At 37.5% G+C, this 20,876-nt stretch overlaps 1 protein-coding gene across 2 annotated transcripts in view; it reads left to right on the plus strand.

Moving 5' to 3' along the window:
- Positions 1-20,876, plus strand: part of LOC122793532 — a 781,784-nt gene that overhangs the window by 450,270 nt on the left and 310,638 nt on the right. For both annotated transcript variants that reach the window (XM_044061662.1, XM_044061663.1), the window contains exon 7: positions 410-499. In XM_044061662.1, coding sequence (XP_043917597.1) covers positions 410-499 — 90 coding nt within the window. The remainder of the gene's footprint in view (positions 1-409; positions 500-20,876) is intronic.

Below are 20,876 nucleotides of genomic sequence, written 5' to 3' on the forward strand. Positions count from 1 at the left end.
ATGATAACAGATCTTTCCTTTCTTCAAATGCTATTTCCCCACAAGCTTCCATTCAATAGACGAACATTGTTTTATGTTCAAAGTCAAAACATGATACAAAGTGAAATAAAGAAAAAGCAAAGGATGACGTTGATGCTAAGCTAGCATTTCTAAGATGATGACTTTGTTCTTCCAATACATGCAAGGCAAATCTTCATACTACATGAGGGCAAACTCATATCTCCCAGTAGTTCAGACATTGCTAATTTAATCACTTAATGATGTGCATTCAGAAACTGTATTTACACCTTGCTGATATTTCTTCAAAATTCCTTCAGAAATGTTAAGATTTTTCTGTTGACTTGCGGAAATGTTTAGTATTATTTACTTTGTTATAAACCATAATAAGAAATATTTTTTTCTTTGTCAGAACTCAACGGTCACTTGGCTTAGCACCTTACAGAATCAGTTATATAACGTAACTGATGTTGCGAACCATTTGCAAAGCCGAATTGCTGAGGTCAGTACTCTTTATATCTCACTTAACCAACAATATCTGACACAGTTGAAAGCACAAAAAGGTAACTGACATGTGCAGTCACAATTGTTTTGATTGAATGAGTCAGTATAGCATGATTTTTTGGGGGATTGATAGATACAATAATTGCATGTGAATGAATGTGTTTGTTTTCGTGGTTTATTTGATCAAATGGCCTGAATTTATTAAAAAAGGTGTTATTTACATGATGTTTTGCACACATAACTTCAGAGCAGAGATGTTTCAGTGTGACATAAGCTTAACGGGACTGGTGGATAATGAAATAAGAGGTACACACAATATGAAAGTACCATGGAAATATAAAAACCACTCCACAAACCAAAAATTACAAACTAAATCTTGGCAATGGAGTGACCTATAAATTAATGGGTTTACCAAAGATTATCTTTATAATGCTATAGGCATTGTACATGAACTGTCAGTGCCTGGATTCGTAGCTTGTCTGAAAACTCACACATTATAATAGCAAAATCATACAGCTCTGTAGAGTGACACTACAGGATGTGTTTCTGTCCCCTATCGAAAGTAGAACATCCATAGTCATGAATACCACAGCTATAACAAAAAAAATAAATAAATAAACAATTGCAAAAAATACAGTCAATAAAGCATTTTTTTTTTCAGGACACTTCACCCCCGAACCCCAATCATATATTTTTCTGATATTTAGATATTGCATTTTTCACTCTTCTGAAAATTGTAATTGTGGGCCTTGAAATTTCAGTAAGAAACCTACATTTTCAATGGTAAACCGCTATGAAAAATGAAGCAAATTCTAATCAAGTTTTTCTTCAGGAAGTGTCACTCTATACAGCTTGTAATTTCTGTAACCAATTATATCATTACTGTACTGTAGAGGAAAAATATTTTTTTATGTGTGTTACATTATAGAAGTGAGGCACAGTGGATTTGAACCCACTGTAATTCAAATTACTGCAGGAATAATCACTGTAAAGATAATGAAATGATACTGGAGGAATTAATAAGCAGTAAAGAGCATGTTAGTTGTCACATATTTGAAGGAGTGGGGATAAACAAAACAAGGAAAAACAGCACATGGTAATGGAAGTAGATTTATGAATGACAAACCAAGAGAATCCAAAGATTGTTACTGCTGGCTGTCAATGCTGTTTTAATGCAAGGATGTAGGTTTGCTTTATACTTTTAATCTGGCTGTAATATTATTGTAAGAGTACTGTTATACTAATGTTCAGTTTATTCTGTTTTTAGCTTATGGATTTATTTTCAGGTATTTCTTTATTTTATTTATCCATTGTTGACCAGCTTAGTCCAATTAGCTTATTGCTTCTTTTCAGGGGAGACTCAAGGTGGTATTTATATCGCTATCAGTAATTTGGTCAGAGTATTGATGAATTTAATTCTACTCATCTCAACAGGTGCCGTGGAATATTTTACATCCACATGAGCTGTCACCAACTCAAGCAGATGGGGCCTTTGTTTAATGTCTCATCTTAAGGATGACACACTCAAGAGTACAGCACCCCCTTAATGCTACACTGTAGAGTCAGCAATTATCTATCTGGTGCAGGAACAGAATTCACAGCTTTCTGCACCAAAGGTGAGTGCACTACCTGTTGCACCACTGACACTACTGTATATCATCTACAGTCATTGTACCTGCCTCTTTTAACAGCATTTGCACTACTGGCCAGATGAGTTTACCTCTGTAGCTGATTTTAGTGCATGTCTTTATATCTGAATGTCTGTCTTAATTTGACCCACTGTATGATTTTTTTTTCTTTCTTTCTTTTTTGTTGTGGAAACTCAGTAGATTATCTGTAATTACCTGCTCTAACTGTGGTAAATGACTTTGGGTCACTTTTCTTTCCCCAATTTGCTTTACTTATTAGTGCCTGGTCATGCTTAACCCATGTGCTGCTGATGCTTGGCATGATGCAGTGATCCAGCTACCATGTACAGTTTTGCTAAGTGGGGCTTCTTCAACATTGGAGAGCATTGTTCCATGTACTTACCTTTAATGGAAATCAGAATATATAGAGATGCACCTTACTGGAACACAATTTTGAGGAAGGTTTGTTCTCAATAATATTGTTCATATAACCATGTGCTTAAATAGCTTTTGCTCCCTCTTTTGTGTTGAACCTGTTTGCAAAACATGTATCTGAGATCCTGCTTTTCCTGAGTTTCCTACTTTACAACTGGGAAGCAGTACTACATTCAGTGTAAGCCTAAGACACTTTCTTACCAATCTGTTGCACAACTGTTTGTCTGTTGACCTGAGCCACAGGAGATGTTGTGCTACACTGGCATTCATTTGTGGACTTTTCATTGCATCTACTCCTTTAGTTCACTCGTATTACTTTATTTCAGTGACATTGTGCATGTGTGTATATATGTATGTATGTATATATATATATATATATATATATATATATATATATATATACAGCCAACACAGCCAGGATATATACCATAACAGCTAGGTATTGGCAGGACAATAAAGCCAGTGAAACACTGAACTTAGCGATAAAATGCAAGTTTAATAAAATAAATAAAACCAGATAAGTGCTTTTGGATCGTAATGATCCTTCTTCAGATCCACATAAAAGAACAAGGTGAAAAGCAGTATATATACAACACTTTCAGACAATCAGCATGAGTAAAAGTGCCAACTTCTTCCTTTATGTAAACATCACTTCAAATGTGGTATTGACAAATCAAAGATGTCTCTTTATTCTCTACCTTTTCAGAGCTGGTTTCAGCGGATAATTTATATTAAGTCCTGGGGACCTATGTGCTTGCAACTTCCTAATCCACAACATTTCTGTTAATTCTGTAACATTATCAATATCTCTGCCTCTGGGGTTACTTTCCGCAACTTGTATTACCCTAAAGTAGAAGCTATGTCCTAGATTCTCCTGAATATGTTTCAACAAAGGATTCTTTTGGTCCAGTAGTCTTATATCACTTACATATTTTGAAATTCTCTCTTTCATTTGTCTAGTAGTCCCCCCCCCCCCCATAGAAACTGCTGCAGAAATCACAGTTAGCTAGATAAATAACATTTCTGGTGGTACAGTCTGCAAAGAAGATGAAATAATATTTCTTCCCAGTAACAGGATGTGTGAACTCATTCTCAGTTGTAATATATCTGCAGCTAGTACATCTATGGCAGGGATGAGTACCTTTCCAATCAGAAACAATGCCTTTTTCACCTGTTTGAGTCATTGCATAGTAATTGCTTCAAGTTCCGGTTGTTTCTAAAGGCAAAACGGGGTACATCTCCCACTACTTTCTTCAACTTCTCATCTGATGTCAATATCTTCCAATTGCCTTTTATTATATTACATATATGCCTCATATCATTCGAGTATGTAAGGGTCATTCTGATATTCCCCTTCTTCCTTTGATGTGCACTGAAGTCACCATTCGGGTCTTCTCTTAGCAGGTACAATTTCCGTCTTTCCTCTCTCACCTCTTTAATATATATATTAAATATATGATATTTGCTATGTAATTCCTCAATTATTATGGAGACTTTTAACTGTGCTACTTATACTTAATGACATTCATTAAGTTGGTGGTCCAATGTGGTGTCGTGACATCTGACCTGGAAGTAGAGCCCAAATTTCACTGATCACCATTTTCCATTTCTGTCTGGACTTCCTATATAAGGTCATCTGGTACTGAGGTGGCCCAATTCAGGGAAATAAGACATGTTTCAAGTAATGATGTTTACCAAGCTCTGGGTACAGAAAGAGAAGATGCAGAGGTTATCGGTCCAGTTCTATAGTAAACCCATTTCTTATGCCATGGATTTTTTCCCTAAGTTATGTGTGTGTTCTGTATCTATCATAAGCAGACAGTGATGCTATAGCTAAAATCTTCATAAGCTGCAGAGAATTCAGTGGCCTGAATGAAGGTGAGACATCAAATAGGCTTGCTTGTAGACCACCATATGACCTACATGTCATAAATCCTTCACAAAAAAGTACATTTTATATCCTTAAAGAGATCTACAGCTTCTTGTCAACATGTTAATTTATTACACATAATGGAAGATAGCTTGGTACAAACCATCTAAGAATTCTCAATGCTTTTTCATCCCCTAAATATAAGAACCACCTACTACTTTGCTGATAAGGTTGCCCAGAGTAGGCTGATCACTGACAGGTAGTCTCCTTATGTCAACCTGATGAATTGCCATGGGACCTTTTGCCTGGTGCTGTAATGAATTTAGGCATACTGACTACAAGATACTATGTATTATTTCTTTTACCTGCCCCATATATTACTAGTTTGTATCACAGAGATAAAGGTTGGTAAAATCTTTCTTTGAGTCACCAGGCCTGGTTACTTTTAGATTATGTGATCACCCCTGAAGATGGGACTTTTCCAGCTAGTTTAAATAAGGCTATTACGAAAGCCATCCTTTAGAAATGCTTCTTTTACTTTCATGTTCTGGAATATGTTTTTATTCTGTCACTAATCTTCCGTTTATTGGTAATGTTATTGAGAAAGTTGCATTATGTTGAATGGTAAATTTATTTATCTTTGTGGAACCTCTAAGATCCTTTTCATTCTAATTCCAAATCTACATGCAGCACAGATGCAGCCCTCATTAAGTTCATTACTGACTTCCTAGTGTTGAGGGGAGTGTGATTATATTCCATAGTAATACTCTCTGATCTCTTCTCTACGTTTTACATTATGGATGGATCCCAATATCCTGGTCAAGTATATGTGATCACAATACAGACTTACTTACATTGTCCTCAGGTGGTTTTCTATTTATCGCTCAGGGTACTACTCCTGTATCTTTGACATAAATTCTTTGAAGAGCTATCAGTTTATGTGCTGGGTTCCTTTGGGTTCCATTTTGGCTGTTTGGTTCTTTTGTTCTTTATGGTGTACTTACTTCTGCTTCATTTGAAGGAGGGGAACAAGATGCCACAACTGTGCAGATGATATCTAACTTTATGCCTCGCCTTCTTACACGAAAGCTTGTCCAGAAGACTGCTCCTGCAGTCATGCAGGTGTCTACTGCTCTTTATATGGTTTTACTGTTAAAATGCTGAATAGCTGTTACGCGAAACTAGGATGGTTGAATGCATGGTTTCCAGTTTCCATAACACCGATCTGCAAATGTCTGAATCCACCTTATCGAATGCTAGTGTGCTTTTACTCATATGAGGTCAACGTTCTGACTGGAGATCGCACTACAGTGGGGATCAGGAAATTTACCCTTTTCCTCACTGTAGTGTGATCTTGGAGTTTGTGTATATAATATGCAGGAGGAGTGGGGGTTTGCCCCCATGGGGGTATGGGGGGTTTGCCCCCCTGCACAACATAAGTAAAACATCACCAGAAGTCAAGGTAACCTGGGTAATGTCAATAATATTGAAATGCAAATTATTGACATTACCACTGTCATCATTCTGATGAAATAACTTTTTTATTGCCGGCATTTATTTTTGGTTAAGTGAATACAGAAAGAACTGTGATTCTTGATTTTGATAGTAAACCCCTTATATGTAAGTCATTATCAGTTGTGGGGGTTAAGAGGTTGGAGTTTATGATCCAGGTACAAGACATGGACATTTTGATGGTCAACATGCTGTCACTTAAGAACTAAGTGAGAGCTGTAGCCAGTAGATTCCCTTTCTATGTGCCAGATATTTCCCATATTAAATAACTTATTCCATACTGAAACTTACTAATAGTCATTCTTGTGTTGGTCTCTTTCTGTCTGTATTATTCCAATACCCTATAATTTAAGAATAACAATTATTACCTTGTTCACCAGTGGTGCATTCAGAATTCTGAAGCCATGGTGCTTCTGTTTTCATTATAGTTCCCCTAATCTCTGGGATATACACTGGATATTATTTATCATACATCATCATACATAATGACAGAACTCTCAAATGTCCCTAATTTGAAGAAGCATCCTTATTTTCAGGCCTGATTTACCCCTGCACATGATGTTCCTATTTTAGAGGTATGTCCCTGTTTTCTGGCTGACACTGCAGTACAACATAAGGGAGTGTTGTACTCCAGAGTGTATTGTCGTTCAGATGAGACATTAAACCGTGGCCCGACATGCTTTATTTGGTGTTAGCTCCAGTGATAGTAAAAGATCCCATAGCATCTATCAAAAAGAGTAGGGGTCCTTTATTTAAAAAAATCTTAATTATTTACAATATAAACTGACTAAATAAAATAACATTTACATTTACATTATTTACAATATTATACACAACCTATTTACAGTGACCTCATATTCTTTTTTTTTACATTCAAAATGCATTTATATCTGACCCCCACTCTACCTTCCACAACCAAAATCTTATTTTTTTAACATTTCTGATAAATTCATTAAGCATTGTACATAATTTATTTCACTGTTTGGTTCCAGATTATCCACATAACACTAAATATTTTTATCAACCTTTTCACTTAACACTTTCCTAGGGATTCAGTAAACTCCATGTAGGCTTAGTCCAAAGCCTATTTGGAGTTTATATGTTAGTGAGATAAGCAACAGTGTTAATTGCATATGCATGCCACACATCACGTTTACATGGATACAGCTGTGGTTTCGTGGCTGGCAGCTGTGTTGCAGGCCAGGAAACCATGTAAAGTAGCATGAACACTTGGAGGCATGCAGACATGTTTACCAACAAGCTATCTAATTCTGTGGGATTGTGCAGACAGCCACAATGACTACATAAAGTTCTAACACATTATAGAAATGTGTAGTCTGTGCAGAGTACTCTACAAACCTGTTTTAGGCATACTAAATAATCCTTTGGTGGTGATCATCAAGGGTACATAGGCTGCAGTATAAATAATTATTCTGGGGAACTCTTGTATTGAAAAGGGCCACACATGATGGTGGGAGTGACAACAGGGGTAGAGGACAAGTGAAACATGGTAATGGACAGCATATAAGGGCATGTCAATGTACACACACAACAAAGACAAGATGGTGGTAGCATGAACAGTAATCACGTATGTACATGATACAGTACGTACTGCTTTTTACACCTCCTCTGTGAGAATAGTCATAACATCACACAGTTATTGTATATTATGTGACTGTCACACAAGGTCATATATCAGTGAAGATGACTGGTTTTGATATAAGACTCTGACATGATCACTGGAGAGGACATTTATCAAGGACAATATAAATAGTAGGGGGTAGGTGTATATTGTGAAGATGTGAAAAATGAGTTGCTTGAATATGAATGCAATGTCAGTCTCAACCAAGCAAGACACATAGCAACAGGCTAATAGACAATAGTAGACATAATCATGTACAATCCTGGACAATATCAGAATAATACCACCATTAATGTCTGTCATTGACATAAAATATGTGATTGTGAGTTATTAAACATGTTCTGCATGAACACATTTGTACAAATGTAATGATTTGTCAGTAATCTATAAGGGGAATTAAGCACACCTTCCTCAATAATGACCACTTTTTGGAAGTGTTAAGAGGGACACTGTTACAGTTTACAGGTTTAGTTTACAGGTTTGCATGGATGTAACCCGTGACATCAATATTGTCAATGAGCTATGTATTTACTGGGTACATCACAGGAACACATATCACACATGCATCTTATATAATACCTTGAAAGGAGTTCTGCATTGTTAACACCTAATGATTATGCAGCAAAAAGAATACTTAGGTATGGCCAATAAGATGTGTGGGAGCTCAATGTGGCAAAAGTGATACACTTGAGTAAATCATCCCTGGAAGATGTGTTGGGAGGTACATGCAAAAGGATGCATTGTACTCAATTATTGGTGTAATGAGGGCTGAGAATAATGGGACTATAATGTCTTTTGATGTGGATGTCCTACACATACTTAGGAGTTGTGCTACACCCAAGGGATTAGTCAGCACTGTGGGCACATGCTGGTGTAAGTTCTGCATACTATATGCCTGAGTAGACAGGTCACATACCACTTAGTCTGCTCATAGAGGTCTGCTGTCTATATTGTAATTAGCTTGTGTATTTGCTTTCATAAAGGAATTAATCCCCCCATAATTTTTGTTTATCTACTCTGTCTCCATGGCTCTGGCAATAGTCCTTTGTGTGTGTTAATACTGTCTGCAATATACCAATAAAAATTTTGTATTTAACAATTGTCCGCAATTTGCAGTCCTCCAGAAAGCTGGTTAGACAAAGGATGTGTAAGTTAGTCTTGACTTCTGAGACTTAAATTCTGAACAAGAAAGGGCCTAATACAGAATCCTGAGGTACAGACCTGATCACTGGAATCTAGATAGAGGTGACGCACACACTTTGACATTATGTGTCTTGTATGTGATCCATTTGTCTGCCCATTTGGTGACGTAGATGTTTATGCCCATTTGAGTCATTTTTTCTGTAATACCTGAGTGTAGATTTGTGTCAAATGCCTTGGCCAGGTCAAGTTATGCAGGATGATAGTGTTTTCCTCTTGCATTACCTTGGTGACCTTCTTGAATATACCAAACAGATGTAACAGACATGATGTAGCCTTATTAAATCAAACATGGGTTTGGTACACAGTCAGGAGATTACCTGTGTTCTTTAAGATAATGTCTATGATGGCTTGTTGGTCTGTCTCACAGATGAGAATAGTTCTGATTATTGGTCTATAACTCCATGCATTAGGTGATGATCCCTTGTGATCAGATGGATGGCTGTTGCTGTACAACCTTCTACAATGATATAGGCTGTCTGCAGCCTGTGTTTAAGTGGATCCCCTACAGAAGTCCAACAGCTCACAACACCGATACCCACATCGCGGACACCAAAAGCCCAACACACGAAATACCGACAACAGTGCTACTGCAGAAAAAAGGAAAATAACATTTCATTTTTTCTGCTAGCAGGGGGGGCTACGCCCCTGCACTCCCCATGGGGGGTTCCGCACCCCACACCCCCGTAACTTTAATATACCAACTATTTGATCGCACTACAGTGCAGGAATGGAAATATTTCCATTCCGCACTATGGAGACTTACCATTTCCCCATTGTCAGTATTTCGTGTGTCAGGCTTTTGGTGTCGGTGATGTGGGTGTTGGTGTTGTGAGCTGTCAGTCTTCTGTAGGGGACCCGTTTAAGTAGGGAATCCAACTGTATCTGGTAGGTCAGGTTTTAAGTAATGCTATAGGCAACCTGTGATGTTGTCAGGGCCCACTGATTCTGTGTTATTAGTTGTAGAGAGTGCACAGATGAGCTACTGTCCTGAGAAGATAAATTGAGTAACGACTGCATGTATACTTTGGCTGATGGCCAGTGGTGAAGGGGAGGGGTAAAGTGTGAAATGACCTGTCAGCTAGCAGATTGTCTATTTTCTCCAGCTGAGTATGGCTGGTGGTGTCCACATAGAACTGTGTGCTAATTGTGTATTTCCCTTAACATTTCACAGTTATTGAAATAAACAATTTGTGACAACACCTCCAAATACAACCTTGGTTATGCATCACGTCACACTGTGGTACTGTTTATACAATCATACACCTGTGCCAATGCAGCATAATTACATCAGTTGCACAACAAATGCCTATATGTGTTTCATGGGAAGCTTGTGGTTGTGTAACCTGATGCCATATAAGGACACATTACAAATCAGTTATTTGTGGCTCATGCAGAGCATTTCCTGACACAAATGCTAATAGTCTCACAGTGGTGCTGCTGAACATCTCAACAATCCTTGGGTGTAGCAACACAACTGCACATACAATGAATTTCACAAGGTTGTAATTGAATCAAAATGTGTGATATGCTTGTGTATATCACAGCATTACAACATGTGGATGAAACAAGAATTATGTGCTCATGTAATCAGTATGAATTTATATTGATGTATGTCACACAGCATTTAATGATGGTGGGTAGACACATGCACAGCTGTGCCATAATGCAAAGTGTCACTGTGATGGTAAAATGAGAACTGTGTAGAATGTTGACCTGCTGTACTACAACAACACGTCTTAATAAGCCAACAATATACATAAAAGTTTATCATACCATGTCAACAGTTCTCAGGAGGCATATTACTACAGCTGCTATAGAAGAAGCATGTAATGAAATGGCAGCAACAGTGAGCAATACATTAGCTAACATCACAGACTGTAATACCCTCTTGTTGGCATACTGTACATCCACACCTTAACATAGCACAAGTCAATGACAGCAACACTGACATGGCACATGTTCATAGGGTCATAAAACATTATTAAGTTAACAGCCAAAATCACATAAAATACTAGCCATTCTTATACTATTTAAAACAAACTCCCTATGTCTATATGATGGCAGATAGCAAGATTATATGTGTGTATGTGTGTATTTGGTGGATTGCATTATATACTGCCACTGTCCATATGTGACACGTACCACACCATGACAGAATTAGCAATCACACACACAGTGGTCTGGAGATGGCTTACAGAGACTCATGAAAGGACTTTGCTTCATGATGTTTCTATGCATATTTGACATGAAGACATTCTCCACTCCACTGCAGGAAGGATGTCATGTAGTCTGAGGAAAAAGAATGTGGTAAAAGCATGGGCCCATGTTAAAGGTTCTCCTAAGTGGTAGTGAAAATAAAAGTTATTCAAAAGATCATACAGTGACTATAATGTACCACCAACCACACACACAGCAGTAGATCTGGTCTGATTTGAACATTACACCTGTTTAAATATAGAAGATGGATGCCATGCAATGTAACACTAGCACCACCAGATATGTCTGACTTTAACACTTTCATGTTGCACTTTATGGAGTATGATAGCATCATTATATGCTGAGAAGAACATGTTAGGAGGAGTGTCGGACATGGATGTGGAGTTACATCTCAGGGCAAAATTGTCTCAAAAGAGACATTTGGATGCATACACACTCAAGCTGCCTGATTCAAACCCTTATACATCTAGGTAAAGAAGCTTGAGAGCACAGTACTTAATGTTACTGCATAGCACAAGTTTCTTTTGAATACTGTCAGAGTGCATGTTATACAGGATGACACCATCAGTGTATGATACAAGAAGCTGTTTGGAGGAGTGTCTGATATAGCTGTGGACTCACAAATTGTCACCATACTGATTGTTGAATGCACACACAAACCAGTTAACTGCAGTGAGACTAGAACCCCTACCTAAATATCTACAGAGAACAGTACTCAACACAAGCAACACAGCACAAGTCTACCTTTCATAATGTCAGACAACACTTTATAGCTGATTAAATCAGCAGTGTCTTTTGAGGAAAAAGATGGTAGGAGTGTCTCACATGCTGTTCTAAAAGGATCTGTTGAATGTGAAGCAAATGAACACAAACGCACACCAGTTAACTGCAGTGAGAGTAGAACCCCTTCCTAAATATCTACAGAGCACAGTACTTAATGCAAGTGCCACGGCACAAGTCTGCCTTTTGCTGTCTCAGACAACACTTTACAGCTGATAACATTGGCAGTGTCTGTTGAGAAAAACATGGTAGTAGGAGTGTCCCACATGCTGTTTTAAAACAGCCTCTTGAATGTGAATTTAAACATACATCAGTGGACTGCAGTGAGAGTAGAACCCCTACCTAACTATTTACAAAGCCAAGTACTTGACACAAGCACCACACCACAAGTCTACCTTTTGTAATGTCAGATAACACTTTATAGTTGATGACACCAGCAGTGTATGAGCCGAATTTGTGAGGCCTGTATGAAAGGGATGTGTAGGCATATACAACTGTTGAAATATTTGTTCTCCCTGGAACTGGATTGCTGACATTAGGATACAGACTCATGCTTGCTCTGACTAACATAAACACACACACACACACACACACACACACACACACACACACATTGACTGCAGTGAGATTAAAACCCCTTCTTAACTAGGTACACCAGCTAGAAAACTCAGTACTTAATGCAAGAGCCATGGCACAAGTCTGAACTTTACACTGCTGCTGGATAATTTGTAGTGAATGTGACATTCTTACTGGATGTTTGTGAGAACATGTTGGAAGGTCTGTATGAAATAGCTGGGTAGGCAGGTATGACTGCCAAGATATTAGTCCGGCATGTGGCTGAATTGATGATAGTAGGATACAGACTGATGTCCTCCTAACTATGCACACACGCTTACACATACATGAGATACACACACACACACACACACACACACACACACACACACACACACACACACACACATAATGTGGCTGCTATGGTACTTTAACACACATATGAATATTTTGTTCCCATCAGGACACAGTAGGTAATGATGGCAACACCCCTGAAGTATGTTTTTGCCTTGTCATAGTGGTATTTATATATGATATCCTGTTATTAGAGTGGTGTGGAAAGTGTGCAGTTTGTATTTCTTGTGTTTCAAATGTGCAGGCATAATTTAAAAGACAGCTTCTCAAACTAGATGCAAAAGACTGTCAGGAATTTATGTAGCAGAGCTGAGACATATGTAGTTGTTTCTCATTATGGCTGTGTACATTGCACACATATTGCCACATACAGACACATTTTTTTGTGATTAGCATGGATGCAACTGTGTACGTACATGTGTTCATATTTGTGAAGAATTGCTGTCCACATTAATACATGTATAAGATAATCTGAATGTATATTGTCAGTATAAAGGTTTAGATGATGTAACAATGCAGTATTCCTGTAGTGTAGTTGACATTTGGGAACTAGTACTGACATACCAATTTTCAAGTGCATGGGTGCAGGGCACACATGACTTAGTGTAAAGGTGTTCAGTCAGTAAAATGTGGTTTTACATGGATTTTCATGAGATGAAGAATAACTGGACAATAAACATAAGTAATACATGCTAATCAGCACTTTCCATCACCCACCTCCAAGCAGCTGGTTTGCACAATCAATGACAAAGTGTTTGCACAGCAAGATGCACATTTAATGACAATTACTAGAACTTGAGAAGTACCTATCCATATTGGCTATGATATAAATAGCTCACAGATAATATGGCATTCATAAGTAGTTCATACTGGAAATGTTGTGTCATAACGTTTAGGACAGTAAAAAAGTATTTATATGGCTTTTCCCATTTGCATGTAATTTTGTGATGAGCAGTCTTGGGTCTCTGCTTCATTAAGAAAATTATAAGAGATCCTCTGATTTGCTTTCCTCTGCGCAACCACAGAAAGTAGAGAGGTGCTGCAGTCAGCACTTTGGACAGTACTGAGTGGAAGAAAAACAGCTGCTGCTTAGCTGTTTCTGTGGCAGCAGGTGTAACATCAGTAAGATCTTAATTTGAGCACAGATGATACAGGGTTCGAATGCAGCTCAATCTATTTTTTTAAATATGTATTCATGATGTAATTAAATAATTATATGTGATAATTTTGCACATTGAAAGAGACTGACTACCATACCTCTCACCTTCTTAGAGCAAGAAATCTGGACAAAGCAATAAATAAAAGTGGACAAAGGCCCAAAAATAGGGACAGTTTTTAAATATTGCTCTTACAAGCTTAGAAAGCTAATAGACTAACAGGTTTTGCATTAGCACAAATTTTCTAAAGGGTATGAAGTCTGAAACTCGAATGTAATTATTTTCTAACTTCAATCTTTAATGAGTTGCCACTAATTTGGCAGAAAACTACAATTTTATGAAAAATGGAACAAAAATATGAGGCAAAAATCTGGACATTCTGCAAAAATCTCTACAGTTGAGAGGTATGCTGACTACAGTGAAGTACTGTTTAAAAACATACACTTATCGATTGATTTATGTCAACAGTACACATATGGATTTTCCCATTTATACATTCAGCAGTCTAAATACATTTATATGACAGTTTTAATATGAGTGCCTTTATTCTACTTTAACTGTGTGTTTCCTTAGCGCAGCGGGTAAATCAGTATTGTGCAGAGGTAACCACACCATGCCACAGAATGTGAAGAGACATTTACTGTCGCTCAGTATTGGTGCACGATGCCTAACTTCACGCAAAAGCAGATGACAAAAAATGAAGAACTTTACTGGGGACTTATTATCTATGTGTGTGGTGTGTGATTCTATTTTTTGACCAGATTAAAGGTATGAAAATGGGGTAGATAGGAAAGTGGTACGATAGGGGGCAAACAAGGAAAGAACAAAGGGAAAGCAATATAGGAATGTGCAGGAAGGAATATGAAAGATCCATAGCTATTCACTTCTTCAGCGGTGTAACATGAACATGGGTAGAATATTGGATGAATTTGAACTATCACCTCAACAGAGATGGGTGACAACAATGCAGTAATGTTGTATAGCCAATTGGACCGAATCAAATGTATCAAGAAGACATATGTAAAGTGGAGAGGTATATATGGGCTGATATTTTTTGGGGGGACAGGTGTCCATTTTTGTGTTTTTATTTCATTAACAGAGGAATGTTGGCTAAGGGACATAGATATGTCAGAGTCAGGTAAGTAGGGTAGGTGAGGAAGCAGCTGCATGCAAACAGGACAAACAAGACAAGAGACAGGGATGGTGAGGGACACAACAGGTTGGGGACACCATGATTGGGGATAGGGATGGGACATAGTATGCTCTCATTCCTGAACTTGCTGTTACAGTGCTTGATGTTTTCTTTTGCCCAGCATTCCAGTGAGCATCTTCTCCATCTGGCTGAGGTGTGAACCAGTTGTTCTTTCCACATCTGCATGCACCATACCTGGCATCTCCTGGCAGGTGACAAAAGCACCATCTCTGTCTATACTCCCAGAGAGTACCACTGCACCATCTGATGGGGTTATGCCAAATGATATAGAGGGCCTGGGTAGTGCAGGGGCTGCAGAGGCAGTACTGCCAGGTTGGGTTCCAGAAGTGCTGGGCATCAGTGTAGCAGATGTTGGAGGGGTGGCAGGCTGAGCTGCACTGGTTGGCCTACCTCCCTGTGCTGGAAATCATTTTGTCAGTTGTCAGAAATTGATGACATCAGAATGTTATGACCACACATATAAAAAAGACAGATAAGGGATGGGGTAAGAGAGAAAAAAAGAAAAAGATCATTAAAAGCATCACATGTCACATTCAATAAATTTGTACAATATATGTGATACATTTACTTTTACATTAACTATACTTTTAAACATCTACAAACAAAAAAATAACCACACCAGCACACTTTTTTAGGGATTCCAAAAAAATACTTTATTGTCCGCTTTCATCCAGAAAGGACTTCGTCAGAACATACAACTGTATCAACCAACCTGTTTTTATACTCAAACTATACAATTAATCAATAAAACAATTAATTAATTACTAATTACATTATAATATCTCTGACATACACCCCCCACACACACACACACACACATACACACACACACACACACACTCAACAAATAACCCGTATGTGTGTTTGTGTGCATGTGTCCATGTTTATGTGTGTAGTTATCCAATTTAGTAGTTCATCTGGCCTTATCCAGTTTAGGGCTCGATGTGTGCTTATCTAGTTTAGTGGTCCATGTGTGCAAATCATATTTCTATTACAAATGGTTGCTACAATACAAATATTTCCCTTACCCTGAGCTACAAGAGTCCAATAGCTGATAGTTTTCATCAAAAGTCTATTATGCTGTGCTGTTTTCAAGAAATAAATAGCTACCTATAAATATACAATACCTGGAGAAGACATGTAATCCATTTAATAAATGTTCACCAAACAAATGACCAGTAGCCGGTTAGTAGAGAGCTGAGTGTAGAAGAACCATTTCATGCACAAAATTATATTGCAAAAGTGATAACTGTTGCCACCTACCCCATGGTATAAGGATATATTCGGATATATCCTTATACTATGGCTAATGAAAGCACAGACATTTACTACAAGAAATGTGGGTGAACAAAACCATTTCCAGAGGGAAATAACTGAGTAAAAGGTTGACAGGAAAGACCACTAAATACTTTAAGTTCCACAGGTGATGGCTGAAAAGTTTCATATTTCAAGTGGAATGGCACATCAGATTTTTGACAAAAGAAGAATGAATAAGCAAATTCATATTACATCACTGTGTAAAAGACCCTGGTATAGAAGTATCCCCAGTGTAGGACATGACGATTCCAAGCCTACTGACGAGCCATAGAGGTTACAGTTTGAGTCTGATATTGGTTTTGTGACAATGATGAAATACACAGCTAAATGAATATGTGCAACTGCATCAGATGGTTACATTAGTTAAATTAACTGTGAATAAAATGTCCTGAATAACAGCCTATTAAAGCAAATACACAATAAAAATCACCTACAAGAACTATCTCAGAATTTACAGTCATTTAATTCCAATTTAATATATTTGGAAGGACAAACATAGTTTTCAAAATAAGTAAATATACCTTACTACTAATTTTTGACACGATCCTGGTGTGAAATTTTGCAATATGTTGGCAACAATGTAACTGTTCTTTCAAAAGAGAAATGTAGGGCATTAATGAAGTTGCACTAAAGCTGTATTGAAAAAATATAAGCAATTTAAAAGATAAAAGTAAGAGAAGTTACACTGTACTTGCCATTTTCATAAATATAGAACTTCAAAATAAGTGTGTACAACTGTATATAAGAAAATTGTACATTTGCTACTAAGGAGATGTACTGCAGTTTGAAAGTGAAACTAACTGCACTATGTTCGTATCTTGCAAAACCTGAAGCCTAATGCTCCTTGAAGATGCTACTCTAAGTCCAAGGATAGTACCTTACATGGCACTAACCCCTAAAAGTATGTAATTGTGTGAAGAAAGAACCATCTAAAATTCAAAACTAAAACCAATAGGAAACACAACCTGGGGCTCATATTAATAAGGCAAGAAAGAGAGAGAGAGAGAGAGAGAGGCAGCTAAAGAGCTGATGCATTTTCCTGCTAGAGCTTGCATAGAAAGACTTGATGATGTCTATATAAACTTTCCAAATTCTGTTCTGATATTGAAAGCTAGTGATGATAAGACACTGGATATCTTTATGTAAAATTAATTAGAGTCTATATTAGCTGGCAGTTGCTGAATTATGCCACCTAAATGTTCAGAACATTTATTTTAAGTTTCTTATCTCTATTATTATTACGTGTATATTTCATTTTCAAGTGGAATGATTTATTGCTATTCTTTTTTGCATATTTAATTTTCAGATGGAATGCTTTAGTCAAGAAAGAACTTTGTTATTCAATTGTAAATGCCTTTGACTGGCGCTTTATTTATTTGCAGCTTAAGTGTATGTATAATGAATATAGTGTACTGACCAATATTCAGTATTTGCCTATAGTGGAGTGACTGTTCAAAGCTAAATGTTACCATTCAAATATTTAAAGATCTCTTAAGGTCATCTTATCTTAAGGGTAAACAGTAATTTCTGTGCTTCATTTTGACAGGATGGTGTGGTATTCCTGTAAGCTAGAGGAGAAGAGGCTGTTTGTACTGGAAAGCTACTATATAGCACCTTTTTGGAAAATAGTGTGTGTGTGTGTGTGTGTGTGTGTGTGTGTGTGTGTGTGTGTGTGTGTGTGTGTGTGTGTCTGTGTGTGTGTGTGTGTGTCTGTGTGCGTGTGTGTGTGTGCATATGTGCACGCGTGCAAAACTATTTTGGGCAAATTTCAATTACTTTCGGTATACTGTAAGATACCATTCTCAGTCTAGGGTGTATAAAAATCTGTAGGGCCAGGGAGTGTAACTTTCTAATTTATAGCTGTACAGTGCAAAGCTTATTTGGGTATTAAAGTTGTTAGCTATTAGCTGAGGCCAGCAATGTAATGCACATTTATTGTACACTCTTAAGGCTAATTTAATCTCTTGCATATTTACTGGCTTGCACCTGTGTAGATTGAGAAACAATACCGTTTGCTACATATTATTCGGTGCCATGGGGTGCAGATTTAAAGCCCAGCCAATCACACCCAGGGTAACATTCAAGTGGAAACTCTACCATGTTTTGAGTCTTAGAACTTCAAAACACAGAATTCTAAGATCAAGTATACAAACTTATTGGGTGATGCTTCTTATCTGCAAGTTGCGGCTACACTGGAATAAGAATAACTGGAGATGCTGGGAAGTAGTTTGCTGTACAGAAGTTGTAAAAGCCCAAATCCTCATCCCAAAAATAGCTGCTGAAAATTTATTTTCAAGTTTTTTTGTTTGCTTGTTCACATGTTCAACTTCAGATTTCTGCATTTCATAATTCTGGCACTTGATATATGATATCATAGCTTAACAAATGCAACCCTGTATGGGTACCACTTGTGGTTGATAATGTGATGTGCTAACATAACTGATAAAAACATAGCAGAACCCTTAATTTATCTGTTGTGTCCATCAGCTCTCAAGGATTTGTGGACAATATGTATTTTATTTTTAAAGACCACATGCAATTTGTTTTAAAGATTTGAGTATTTATTGCTATTCATTTTTAGACATCTCAGTAGTCTATCACATGTCATTAGGATCTTAGAGAAAATTGTGTGTACTAGTGACCACTAGAATAACTTGTTGGGTACCAGGGCACATGAATGCAGGGGAACATCTCTGGGCAGTAGTGTTATCAGTAGATAGTTTTACCATTTAACCAGCTCTGTGGTACACAATGCTAAAGCCAGAGCCTTCTTGAGGGGAAGAATGTGAGCAGATGATATTGATTTGCCAATTACAGAGGGGGTATCGGCATAATCTTGACCCAGGAATGTCATCTGGGGGAAGTTTCAGAATTACACCTCCAAACAACAATGGACTAGAAGAATTCAAGCTCAGCAAGGGGAAAGCATGTATTCTACATGAGCTGCTGGTAGGGGGAAACTCACACCCATGTGAAGCTCATTCTAGTAGGTCCACACCATCCTGAATGACCCACAAAGGGAGAAGACGGAACATACAAAGAAAAATCCAAGCCACCATGGATAGAGTAGTGGGCAAGGTGTGGAGGAAACAAGAAAACATTTGCTTATTTTTTTGTTGTTGTTGTCTACATTTGCTGATTTCTTTGAGCTATTTCAGCAAGTGTTCTTGCTCAGGGTCTGGGCTCACCCAGACTGAACAGTGTCTTAATCTGTAACAAGGAATCAAGGGATTCAAATAACAGGTGATGATGTCAGAATGGCACAAGGTGTATGTGTGTGTGTGTGTGTGTGTGTGTGTGTGTGTGTGTGTGTGTGTGTGTGTGTGTGTGTGTGTGTGTGTGTGTGTGTGTGTGTGTGTGTGTGTGTGTGTGTGTGTGTGTGTGTGTGTGTGTGTGTGTGTTAGTGTGCCTGTGCCTGGTGTATATGTGTTGATGCACAGGATTGGTGATATCAGCATTATAATCCCAATGAAGGGAACATATCTGCTGTTCCAGATTAGGTAGAGCCCATACTTTCTGTTTTTAGGCACCATTAGGCAGTTTTATGTCTGTAAATGCTTTTGATTCTGAGTACTGGAAAAAAACAAGTAAGGTAGCCTGTAGCTTTCAGTCAAGTATTTAACTGATTTATCATATCTCCAATTGTATTAGTTTCAGTAGAAAATAATTTTTGGATTACTGATACTGGCTTCAGAAAACATAATCAAATCTTATCCAACACTATTAGTGTCAGACATCAAAAGCAGGTAATCCAAGCATGAAAAAAATCTTTATCATCTGGAACAAATTTTCAAATCCAAGTATCCTATAAAGTGTGCCGGTTATAAAAGAATACAAGTCTACTTGGATGAATTTGAAATTGCATTAAGTAATCCACTGAAGTAAAAAGCCATCACTGATCACAGGCTGTTAAGATCTATTATTATTATTATCACCCCACAGTATTAACTTCCAAAGCTGTTTAGTATATATTATACAATAGCCACTTGGTCTGTTGGTTGATATTTTCTGTGAAGCCGAACACAGGCAGGTAGTACTAAAAACAAATGTCTTTGAGAAAAAAATATGCAGATCATAAAATAACAAAAACAATTAGTATGATTTTTGAACAAGGAAGCATCAAAGCTTTAGGGAAAATGTAATAACAAAACACTAAAAAAGAAGGGCAACAGTACTGATAGAAGAAATACGCAGAAAATATATAAAAAAAGATTCCAAATGATGAAAAGATTGCCAGGTCTGTGAAAAAGGGAGAGAAGAACTTCTACAACACTTGACATGCATGTTTGGCCTCAGGTATAAGAAAACTCGTGAATCACCAGTGAAGGAAATCATTTTAGGTTATCTATAAATCAGTAAATCACAAAGCCCTGAGCAACACGGATTTAAAATTTAGCAGCTATTTGTTAACTAGTTAACCATGACATCTAAATAGATAAACCTTCTTCAGTTATGTTACAAACCTGGGCGGAAACCCTCAGATATGTGCAGA

The sequence above is a fragment of the Protopterus annectens genome, chromosome 2.part0 (assembly GCF_019279795.1).
Source record: "Protopterus annectens isolate FY-2018-M chromosome 2.part0, PAN1.0, whole genome shotgun sequence".
Lineage (NCBI taxonomy): Eukaryota > Metazoa > Chordata > Ceratodontiformes > Protopteridae > Protopterus > Protopterus annectens.